This window comes from Dryobates pubescens, chromosome Z (assembly GCF_014839835.1).
Source record: "Dryobates pubescens isolate bDryPub1 chromosome Z, bDryPub1.pri, whole genome shotgun sequence".
Lineage (NCBI taxonomy): Eukaryota > Metazoa > Chordata > Aves > Piciformes > Picidae > Dryobates > Dryobates pubescens.
The window spans coordinates 65,117,717-65,129,760 of NC_071657.1; the positions used below are offsets into that span (position 1 = coordinate 65,117,717).

The 12,044-nt window shown below is 41.9% G+C and overlaps 1 protein-coding gene across 1 annotated transcript in view; it reads left to right on the top strand.

Annotated features, from left to right (window-relative positions):
- ARK2N (arkadia (RNF111) N-terminal like PKA signaling regulator 2N) overlaps positions 1-12,044 on the top strand; it is a 32,086-nt gene that overhangs the window by 13,711 nt on the left and 6,331 nt on the right. The window contains exons 2-3 of the mRNA XM_009905072.2: positions 5,370-5,552; positions 10,970-11,096. Coding sequence (XP_009903374.1) covers positions 5,370-5,552; positions 10,970-11,096 — 310 coding nt within the window. The remainder of the gene's footprint in view (positions 1-5,369; positions 5,553-10,969; positions 11,097-12,044) is intronic.

A 12,044-nucleotide genomic window follows, 5' to 3' on the forward strand; every position in this document is an offset into this window, starting at 1 on the left:
TTATGATTTTGGAGAGAATGTTGTTACACTACTGTTGTTTTTCTGTTGTAATTACTATGTAGTATTCTTTGCCTCACCCTGTACATTTTGCAATGTAACTACTGTAACCTGGAATAAATAAATGAATAAAAATAGTAATGAAGTGTTTCATGTTGCTCAACAGCATAAGAAAGCACAAATTTCCTGCTCCCCCATCACTCTTTGGGAATTGTTGTAGGGTTCAGGTAGTTTATGCCATCTGAGTTGTACTTTATGAAATTACAGCTCTGGATTGTGTTTTTGAGTAGTACCAGGTTTGTATTGTTTACCTGGAACAAAGAGGCTGTAAATTCAGCCTGTAGTCTTGTATAGAACCCTTTCTTTTTAGATCAAACTTACTGGTGTGTCTACTGTAAAAATTATTTTGGCAGGCCACTTAAGGTGAATCTTACAGGCTTTGTTTCATAAAATATTATTGTTTCAATAGTTGTAATGATCATCTGAACTTAAAATTTATATAGGTATTGAAGTCCATTATATATTTTGCTTAATCTTAAAGTAAATGGAGTTATGCCTCAAATTTGTCAAGTGTAAATGAGGGCAGTCTTAGATCTTTTATTATGTTAAAATGTCTCAACAGTCCCTTTTGTATATAAAAATAAATGCAATTTAGTTTCAAGTACTGAGATTGAGACAGAGCAGTGCCTGCTTGCAGAGTCAGTGTGCAAAGGTGAGGCTGGAACCTTGTCTTCTTGGGCTTGTGGTTCCTTAGGTGGCTTTGTGTGTTGCCTTTCTAGTTTTTGCATGTTTCAAGAGTGCATTCCTAAACGCTATTTTTAAACTCCTTAATAATTTGGCCAGTTAAGAATAGCTTAGTAATTTGAGGGGAGTATTTTCAGCAAAGATGACCTCCTCTGCTTGTTAGCCTTGAGCAGGCTGCAAATCTCTGCTTGCCTCAGTTTCCCCCATAGGCAAAAGGAGGTTAATAACCACTTGGGACATCTTTGAGATCCACTAATGCAAAGCTTTTTGTAAGAATGATGTGCTATAATTACTGCTATTACTATTGTACATGTTCTGTGTTTTGAAGCTTAGGGTGCTACTTACACCTAAATAAGGCTCCATTGCAAAGATGCTGCGCATTGCACAGCCAGAGGGTGTTTCTGACCCCCAAAATTAGTCTTTGGCTTTTGAAATAATTTCAATTGGGATGGTTCTCCAGAGATTTTTTAATTTGCCCTTTACTTGTAGAGAAAATATTCTCTCCCTAATGCAGGAGTGCACTTTAGCAGAGTAAAAGTTAGGTGTGCCTTGTCTGCAGTGCTTGTCTAACCTCTTTCTGTTTACTGGGGAGGGAAGGAAGGTGATGCTTAGGCTGCAGTTTCCACGCTGAGATCACTTGATTCTGAAGTTCCTGTCTCTGGCTGCAGTGGGAGGGCATTTAGGTGATGAGCTTGGCACTGCCAGCTTAAATTGAAGAAATCTGAAGAGAAATAATGACTTAAAAGGACAAAATTCCTCATTCAGGTTATGCTAGCTATTATCTTTGATTTCCTCTGACAAGGTACTACTGTGCATTGGTACACAGCTGTGGCATCACAGAGGTATGGTGCTTTCCTACAGGTTCTCTGCTTTTAACATACAGCCTAGAGTTTTACAGTTGATTCCCTGTTTTCGTTTGTGCTACCTCTAGGATAAATTAAGGGGTATTAGGAGTGTGGCTCTCGCAGTGCTGTTTACACCCACTGCATGTTGAGATGTGGCTCTGTGAAAAGCATGGGAGTGGCTAGCAGATGAACTGTTGAATTGTAAATGTAAAGCTTGACATGAAAGCATGGGGGTTTTGTGTACGTGTCTTCGGATTCTGTTGCTCAGCAGAACTCATTTTGATGCGATGTGTAAATGAAGGGACAATTGGACATTTGGAAGCTGTCCCCATGGTGACCTCTGCCTCTGAATTCTTTTGAAAAAATCCTAAACAAAACAAAAAAAACCAAAACAGTCTTCCCCTCCCTGGTTAATACTGAATGTCAACAGCTGTATTTTGCTGCTGACTTTCAGCAAAAAGCAGGCTTTAGAAATTAATTAAAGCTTATCACTAGGGAAAAATGTAAGTCTTCCAGCTACACTGGCTTCTCAAAAGATGCAAATTTGCTGAAACAGATTGTTTAAATTACTGACCAGGGAACCTCCTCACTCTGCAACATTGAATTTTGATTCTGGCATGCTTTGTTTTGGTGTCTGCTTTTCTCTCTGTTGAAATCCTGTTGCAGTCAGTGACATGAGTGACTTTCTAAGAAAGAAATGATGATAAACTGCATCTATGGCAGGAGTTAATCCTTTTGGCCTTTCAATCTGAAAGCATTTTTTCACTTATTTCCTAACTGAAGCCAGTTGTCCTTATTTCTTGGCACCACACATTCACTTTGCATCACCATCATCAGATGATTACATAGTTGGCTAGAGAAATATTATTTATTTCCAAATTAAACCCTCCTGTCCTGTTCCTGTAGCACTGAAAAAGAAACTGGCTTTTTAGAACAGGGCTTTTGGAGGAATTTTTTACATGCCTTTGCTGCAACTCTCATCTCGTTGTCTGCAACTTACTTACTGATTCACTTACTGTTTGGTTTGTGTTGGGTTTTCTATTTCTTTTCTCCCTTTAAACACATGTAGATGTTTATTGTCTAATTATTCTTTTATTCATGCTGGGAATCCTAGGATTTGTTTTAGCATCATCCCTGTTGCCTCACTGGTCATTTACTGCTGATAGGTGTGGATATTGCTCATGTCAGGGGCCTCTCATTTACAAATCTTATCCTGAAAGGCAAGGCCGAGGAAAGCAAAAATAGATCCCTGCTGTGATTGCTCTGCAGATAGGCAGCTTGTTTTTTCCAGACTGTTAAATTGGTGGCTATTACACTGACAAATATAATTACAGTATGTAAATTATATTGAAAATATTTTTGTCTGTTTGATGTATACTAAATTTAAGCTAAGTTATAAGGTGTGCTGTTTGGAAGTGTGGAAGATACAAGAGTGGAGCTACAGATAACAAGTTTATGCTTGTATTTTCTACTGATGAAGACTTTCACACAAGTTATTTCTATGGGTAGGTGATGAGAATATCACTCTGCATGTATATACATTTATTATACATTTTTGCATGATTATACATGTAGGAGTGGTACAATTTTGACTTGAGACTATTGGTGCCTTTTGTCCAAATATGATTCTACTTGTGTAGACACGTCTACCTAAAACAAAATTTTGCTTCTGCTTTTGGAGATCTTAGTAAGAAGTGAGAGAAACAAACACCTGAAAGAGCAGTACACAGTTCCTGAAATTTTAGTTAACCTGTGGAAAAAAATGGTCAAATAGTCAATATTGTACTTGACCCTCGTATCTTCTGCACTCGACTGTTTATTTTGATCACATTATATATGTCCACGCTGAGCTCTGATGAGAAGACTGAAAGAAAGCAGGCCTCTCATGATCTGCTCCAGTTGTAACTTCTGCATGTAACTTAACCACTGGCCTTCACAAATAATTAACTAAACATCAGCCAGCTTAATTCTGAACTGGGTAGTCCATTGGTTTATAACTGCTGTTTGAAAAAGAGGAAGATTGCTTTGCAGTTGATTGCCAGGACATCTTTTTCAGTCCTCATCATCAGTGTTTCATGTTGCAAACAGTTTGGTCTTTAATACATTGGCATTTAACTACCCATTTATTTTTGTCAGGTCTGTTTTAAGTTTGTAATATAAATCTTTTTTTTTTTTTTTTTTAATGAAAGTGTTGTTTTGGAGGCAGGTCTGATCAGCAGTGCTTTGTAAATTTCTTCATATGGTGTTGCAGAGCTGATCTTTAGTACAGCTTAAGCAATGTGGTCACTCTTCAAAGAAGTGTGTTGCTAGTCAGAGAAACAGTGAGTTTAATCGTGTTTCAGGGACCAAGTTACAAACCCACATAAAACAAAGCACCACTCTTAAGAGCCTCAATAGAAACAGCTTTTCAGGAAACTAAATTTGAAGCTTTTAAGTTCATTGTGGTCTTTTCTGCCTTCAGTAGCCACTTAAGATTCCTAAAATAAACTAATCTTTCCTGAATTTTTTTTTTCATTTAATTCTTTGTGGCTTTAAAATATTTCTGTAGTCATTCTGTAATTCTGACTGTCCTATCTTCCTAAACACTTTATTGCATATTATCCCATACAGGTTACAACCACTAGGTATCATACCCATAACAAAAATCTCCAGACACTCAACTGTTAAAACTTCCTTGGACTTAGAAAGAACTGCAGTAGCAAAGCAGCTGAGCTTTGGCCCAGCCTGTTTTTCTCTTTCATACTCATTTTTGTAGACAAAGCCCAAAGAAAGTTTTGATTCTGCCACTGGGGAAGTGGGAACTCCAACCACTTTACTCCACTCTGAGTCAAAAAGCTGTAGCTGTGACGAGGCATTTGACTTAAATTGTGCATCCTTTCAGAATTACAGTATTTTTCCATTTACTCTTTGCTTCCACATTAATCCTTGTCTTGAATTTGACTTTTTTCCTTTTTTTTTTTTTCCTGAGCCTTTTCTGTTTCTAGAATGCTTTTCAAGTGTTTCTCATTCCTCACAAGAAAATAGTCCATCCTGTTAAAATAGACTAGAAATAGGCTTTTGTTATTCCTCAAGAACAGATTTCAGAATCATGTAAGCAGTTTTCTCTCCCCCTTTCAGTTCGGTGTCCAAAAATGGGTATGATTGTCATTGAATTAAAAGCATATTTGTCACTGCACATTGTAGTTTTGTTTCATGTTGTTCTTGATCTTAAAAAGACAACACCAAAACACATTGCCAGTTAAAAGATTTCCACTGCCCTTGACAGGTGAATGTTACGAAAGGAGCGCTGCCTAATGGTAAATGTATTGTTACTGGACCAGTCATATCACGAGTTAGTTTTATTCAGTCAGCCCCAGAGTAATGTGAGCTGTCACAGAAGTCTTGTAAAATTCTCTAGGGAAATGTCTTGCCAAATTTAATGTCCTGTAACTTACTATTTTTTATTTTAAACTGAAGGTTTTTACCCTTTCAAGATTGTAAATGTGACACTGTCAGACATGGAGATGTTTATGTGTTAATGTAAAAGAGGATACACAAATAGCTGATACACTGATAAACATGGTTTTCTGACATTTGTGTCTTCTGTGTATACAAAGCTTAAAATGTCTCTGTAACCACAAATTATGTTAATTAACTGAACTTTAATAATTCATACAATTTATGGTCTTTAAGAGCCTCATGTAGGAGGTCGCAGTAATCCTTAAAGAAATTATTTGTGCTTCTGAAGTTTTCTTTCACTGTATGCTGACTTCTAATCCACGTTGCTTTGCTCTCCCCCTGCAGATGGACCTCCAGTTGTAGCTCACTATGATATATCAGACACAAATTCAGACCCAGAAGTGGTAAATGTGGACAATCTGTTGGCGGCTGCAGTAGTTCAAGAGCACAGTAATTCTTTAGCAAATCAAGACTCAGCATCTACCTGGAGAGCCAGAGGGCTGCTAGATAAACTGAATGCTGATGCAGGTTTGTGTAATTTCCCTCTTCTTGTATTTGTTTAACTAACTCAGTGCTGCTTCCTTTTTTTTTTCCCTGCTATTAGTATTTTTATAGTTTATACAACTTTAAAAGCTCCTTGTGTGGATTTTGCAGTAAACCGGAATAGGTGCCTGTTAACAAAGTCTGACATTAATTCCAAAACACAACTGATAAAAATTGACAAAGATTCCTGCAATGAATTCTTTGACACTAATTTTGTTAATTATTATTTTTTCTCCTTCTTTTCCCTCTAATTAGTTCCTGGAACTTAGTTTTGGGTTTGGGTTTTTTTTAATTAAGGAAAGAAAAAAAAGTGAGCTAAGCTTATTACTGAATGGTTGGTTATGATAACCCATGCCACCATCATCATAATCCCATTTTAAGTGTTGTAATTGCCTGTCTGTGTCTTTTTTGTCTCTTTTGTATATGTCTTTATTTCTCTGAAATACAAGCATTAACTATTCTTGTATTCCATCTGCATTTCTAACATACCCTAGAAAACTGAACAGGCCAGCATGAGGTAGAGATGAAGGGTGAAAACACTGTAAATGGTCTTGCCATCAACTGACAGCAAAGAAATTTCCTTCAAAAAAGAAAGAGCAAAAATGCTGTGGAGGAATTCAGAGAAGTTTATGCAGCTCATGAAAGTTGTTCAGCCTCACTAAATGTTTATGGCTCTTCACTAATAAAGGGAGTTAAACAGCAACATGAAATGCCACTGTGTTTTCAATGCATAGGATATTTCCAGTTGACTTTATCCCATACATAGCTTTGTATGCCAACACACTGCCTTCCTCTCCACTCATTTTTCAATAGACATGTTAAGATTTTTAGAATAGAGTACAATTAACCAGGTTGGAAAAGACCTTTGGGATCATTGAGTCCAACCTATCACCCAACACCATCTGATCAGCTAAACCATGGCACCAAGCGCCTCATCCAGTCCGCTCTTAAACACCTCTAGTGATGGTGGATACATAAGACCTGGAGCTTTACCTGCAGTAGTGCTTCATGGCAGTTTTTTGTTTCATTCTGTGTTGTCCAAACAAAAGCCTGCCAAAGGGAAGCTACCTCCAAAGTGTCTGGGTGGTTCTGAGCTGCTTTTCAGTGCCTGGAAGAAACAAAAGTATGTGGCTGATTTTGAAAGAGCTGTTCTGTGGTTATAAAGCAGGTGAATCTGTTCTTTCAATATGAGAATCTCTGCTGTGTTATTTTCACTGTGATCTGTGGCTGGATGTTGTTCCAGCCTGTTTGAAACTGGCCAGCGTTTTCCAAGCCCACTGGTTTTGTTAGCAGGATGGCACCTGGCTGATAGTTAGCTATTGAATTTTCATAGAATCATAGAATCTACAAGGTTAGAAAAGACCTCAGAGATCATCAAGTCAACCTATCACCCAACACCAACCAAACCATGGCACCAAGTGCCACATCCAATCCTTTTTTGAACACCTCCAGTGATGGTGACTCCACCACCTCCCTGGGCAGCACATCCCAATGGCCAATTCCTCTTTTTGGGAAGGACTTTCTCCTCACCTCCAGCCTAAACTTCCCCTGGGGCAGCTTGAGAATCCTAACAAAGCCATGTGAATCCTAACAAGTGCACTCCTTAATTATGTAATCTATTGAATTATTAGAACAGCTGATATTGTCCTTTTTATATAGTACTAATGGACTGGTGTTTCAGAGGAGTGTAAGGAAATATAAAGTAATGTTTCTTACCAAGCTTTATTCCACTTTCTGAGTACAGTGCTGCAGCGTGGGTAGACATTTGTCTTCCTTCCGTTTCCAAGGAAGAGGTTGCCAGGTAAAGGAAAACTGGAAAACTTCAAGAAAATAATTAATCCCTGAGCCTGTGGGAACATGTCCAGACAAATTTGCTCCTGGTGCTGCCGCCAGTGTCTGAAAGGACCAATCTCTTTTTCTTTCTGCGTACACCGTGCCCCAGAACCCAGTAGTCTCAGCACACTTCTGCATTTCATAGGATCATAGAGTTGTTTCAGTAGGAGAATACCTCTAAGATCATCAAGTCCAACTAGTCAGCCTTTTCTTAACCATGTCCAGGACTGCATATTTGAACCCCAGTATCTAGTGTAACAGATACTAAACAGTGTGTTCCTGTGGGAGAATAACACCATAAGTGAAACATCTTATGAGGACAAACTGTCACATTTGTGTACATGAGCAAGTATTTCGGGCTGTTTTTGCAAGCTCTGAAGTTGTAGGGCAAACAAAACATCTCCTTTGGGCATCATCCTAATGCTCATGCAAAGAAATTAACAGTGCAGTCATGTTATTAGGCATGAAGTTTGTGTGGCCAGAGGCTGTGAATCTCTCTGCATGCTGTGGTTCTGATTTGCATTCAGCAATACTGTTGCAACATTGACTCAGCTAATCATGGTTTCTCTTCTGCTAATCCATCTTTTTGTTGTCTGAACTTAAAGCCATGGCAATACACTGTTCTTTTGAGGCTCTCTTTTACATATCTGGTCCTTCTTTTGTGGGCTGTTTAAGAATTGCTCTGTTTTTCCCCTCTGCCGGACATTACCTTGTCTAGCAAAGGGTGCAGAACAGTAATCTATCATTAGTACAGCGTGTTAAGGCAGGTTGAGGTCCATACTGCCCTGCATGAACTGATGACTAAGGATCATGCTGCTGTTCATCTGCATGTGCTGTAGCAGCAGTGACATTCAGGAGCAGGCCAAGGTGAGTCACTGGGGCAGTGAACACATGAAGCTCACAGTTTGCATTGCCAGCACGTGGATCAAAGCCTCTGACACCTCCATGTCATGTGTCACAGTATACCTAGCCACTTTTAAAGAAATACCTGTGACCCATTCTGGGGCTTTCTGTCAGTCAGTGATTTTGCCAAGGAGTGTTCAGCTGTACTGTAAGGTTGGGAGAAGGCTGCCTTGGAAGAAGCATGGCCAGCTCTGGTTAAGACCCAGAGTACTGCATCCAGCTCTGATGCCCTACACACAAGAAGAACATGGACCTGATGGTGTGGGGCCACAAAAATGATCAGGGGGCTGGAACACCTCCTGTGAGGACAGGCTGAGTGAGCTGGGGTTCAGCCTGGATAGCAGAAGATTCTGGGGAGACCTGGGAGTGGCCTGCCAGCACCTGAAGAAGGCCTACAAGAAGGATGGAAAGGGACTGTTTGCAAAGGCCTGTAGGGATAGGATGAAGAACAATGGTTTGTGATTAGCAAAGAGTAGATTTAGGTTGGATATTACGAACAATTTTTTTACCATGAGGGTAGTGGAACATTGGAACAGGTTGCCCAGGGAGGTAGCTGGGGCCCCATCCTTGGAGACATTGAAGGTGAGGCTCGACAGGGCTCTGGGCAACCTGATCTAATAGAGGCTGTCCCAGCTCACTGCAGAGGCTTTGGATGAGATGGACTTTGGAGGTCCCTTCCAACCCAAACAATTCTGTGAGTCTGTGATTGATATTCAGCTGACAAATCTTGTGGTTTTTTACTTTAAAAAGTTGCAAACCCATCCGCAAGTAGGGCCAGTTGGATGAGCCAGGGAATTCCAGCCCTGTCAGCCTGACCTCAGTGCCAGGAAAGATGATGGAACAGGTCATCTTGAGTGCAATCACACAGCAGTTACAGGATGGTCAAGGGATCAGCATGGATTCAGGAAGGGCAGGTCCTGCCTGACCAACCTGATCTCCTTCTATGATCAGGTGAGTGCCTGGTGGATGTGGGGCAGGCTGTGGATGTAGTCTGCCTGGACTTCAGCAAGGCCTTTGACACCGTTCCCCACAGCAAACTCCTGGCCAAGCTGTCAGCCCATGGCTTGGACAGCAGCTCTTTGAGCTGGGTTAGGAACTGGCTGGAGGCTGAGCCCAGAGAGTGGTGGTGAATGGTGCCACAGCCAGCTGGCTGCCAGTCCCCAAGGATCAGTGCTGGGCCCCATGTTCTTTAACATCTTCATTGATGATCTGGATGAGGGCATTGAGTCCATCATCAGTAAATTTGCAGATGACACCAAGCTGGGGGCAGGAGTTGATCTGCTGGAGGGCAGAGAGGCTCTGCAGAGGGACTTCGACAGGCTGGACAGATGGGCAGAGTCCAAGGGCAGGAGATTGAACACATCTAGGTGCCAGGTTCTGCACATTGGCCACAGCAACCCCATGCAGTGCTACAGGTTGGGGTCAGAGTGGCTGGAGAGCAGCCAGGTAGAGAGGGACCCTGGGGGTACTGGTCAATGGTAGGCTGAACATGAGCCAGGCAGCCAAGAGGGCCAATGGCATCCTGGCCTGCATCAGGAACAGTGTGGCCAGCAGGAGCAGGGAGGTCATTCTGCCCCTGTACACTGCACTGGTTAGGCCACACCTTGAGTCCTGTGTCCAGTTCTGGGCCCCTCAGTTTAGGAAGGAGGTTGAGTTGCTGGAAGGTGTCCAGAGAAGGGCAATGAAGCTGGGGAGGGGTTTGGAGCACAGCCCTGTGAGGAGAGGCTGAGGGAGCTGGGGTTGCTTAGCCTGGAGAAGAGGACACCTTCTTGCTCTCTACAACTACCTTAAGGGAGGTTGTAGACAGGCAGAGGCAGGCAACCATCACCAGAACAAGAGGACACATCTGAAGCTGTGCCAGGGGAGGTTTAGGCTGGATGTTAGTAAGAAGTTCTACAGAGAGAGAGTGATTGCCCATTGGAATGGGCTGCCTGGGGAGGTGGTGGAGTCACCATCATTGAAGGTGTTCAGGAGACTTGATGGGGTTGATGGGCTTGGTGCCGTGGGTTAGTTGATTAGGTGGTGTTGGATTGGTTGATGGGTTGGACGCGATAATCTTGAAGGTCTCTTCCAGCCTGGTCCCGTCCCGTCCCGTCCCATCCCATCCCATCCCATCCCATCCCATCCCATCCCATCCCATCCCATCCCATCCCATCCCATCCCATCCCATCCCATTCTGGTACATGACAGCATACAGGTTTCCTTTCTTTGCTATCCATGATCAGGTGTTGCACCAAGGGTCTTTCTTTGCTTTTGCAACAACTGAACGTAGAGTGTGGTCTCTGTGAACATTAGAATAACAACATAAGCTTTATCTAAGTGAGAAGTCATATTAGGACACACTGTCACATCTGTGTACATCATGTCCTGGAGGCAATAGTTGGATTTTGTTCACATTTGCGTGATAACACTGTCATGAGAGCTGCTAGAGAAGTGCAGGAGTGATTCTGAATCAGGTGGTGTACTGGAGTTTGGTTAACTTGGTCTAATAATATGTTCCAATCTCAGTGTTTCAGTACCCTCCCTGCCCCTCCCCCCCCTTCCCCCCACCCCCTTCCCCCCCCCCCTTTAATTTTTGGTTAGCTTCAAAAATTCCTATTTCAGATGATTTGTGAGTTGTGTAAGCTGTTGAACATGGGCTGTGTTTTCATCTCCCCCATTTGAAGGTCACTTGGATCCAGGCTTCATTGTGAGTGACAAAACCTCTTCTGGTAATGCCCAGATCACTGAAGAAATTAATATCACCTCTTCTGATAGTGAAGTAGAGATTGTTGGAGTTCAGGAACATGCCAGGTATGAATTGTTATTTTTTTGTTTGCTTTAATATTTCTTTGAATTTATCAGAATATATGTATTGCCAAACCAATAAATTAAAAATGGGCTTCAGGTTCTGTAGTTATCCATCACTGATGCTCACAAGGCAGCAAACTTTGCACTTGTTTTTCCCTGTTCTACTGATCATAGTGATGTCAGAATGTGTTTTGCTTTTAGAAGCTTAACCAACTTGGTAAGTATTAAAATTAAGCTTGTGACTTGGTATCAAACAGTTGCAGGCTACAGATACATACTATGAAAATAACAGAGAGTGAAACTTCAAATTTGGAATAGAATGGAATGGAATGGAATGGAATGGAATGGAATAGAATAGAATAGAATAGAATAGAATAGAATAGACCAGGTTGGAAGAGACCTTCAAGATCATTGTGTCCAACACCACCCAATCAACTAAAGCATGGCATCAAGCACCCCATCAAGTCTCTTCCTTAAACATCTCCAATGCCACCTCCCTGGGCAGCACATCCCAGTGGCCAATCTCTCTCTCTCTCTCTGTAGAATTTCTTCCTAACATCCAGTCTGAACCTCCCCTGGCATGGCTTGAGATTGTGTCCTCTTGTTCTGGTGCTGGGTGCCTGGGAGAAGAGACCAACCCCCACCTGGATACAGCCTCCCTTCAGGGAGTTGTAGAGGGCAAGAAGGTCTCCTCTGAGCCTTCTCTTCTCCAGGCTAAGCAACCCCAGCTCCCTCGGCCTCTCCTCACAGGGCTGTGCTCCAGACCCCTCCCCAGCTTTGTTGCCCTTCTCTGGACACCTTCCAGCAGCTCAACATCTTTCCTAAACTGAGGGGCCCAGAACTGGGCAGAGGACTTGAGATGTGTCCTAACCAGTGCAGTGTGCAGGGCCAGAACGACTTCCTAGGAATTCAGATTTGTAAGGGGATAGTGTGAATATGCAACCACATATA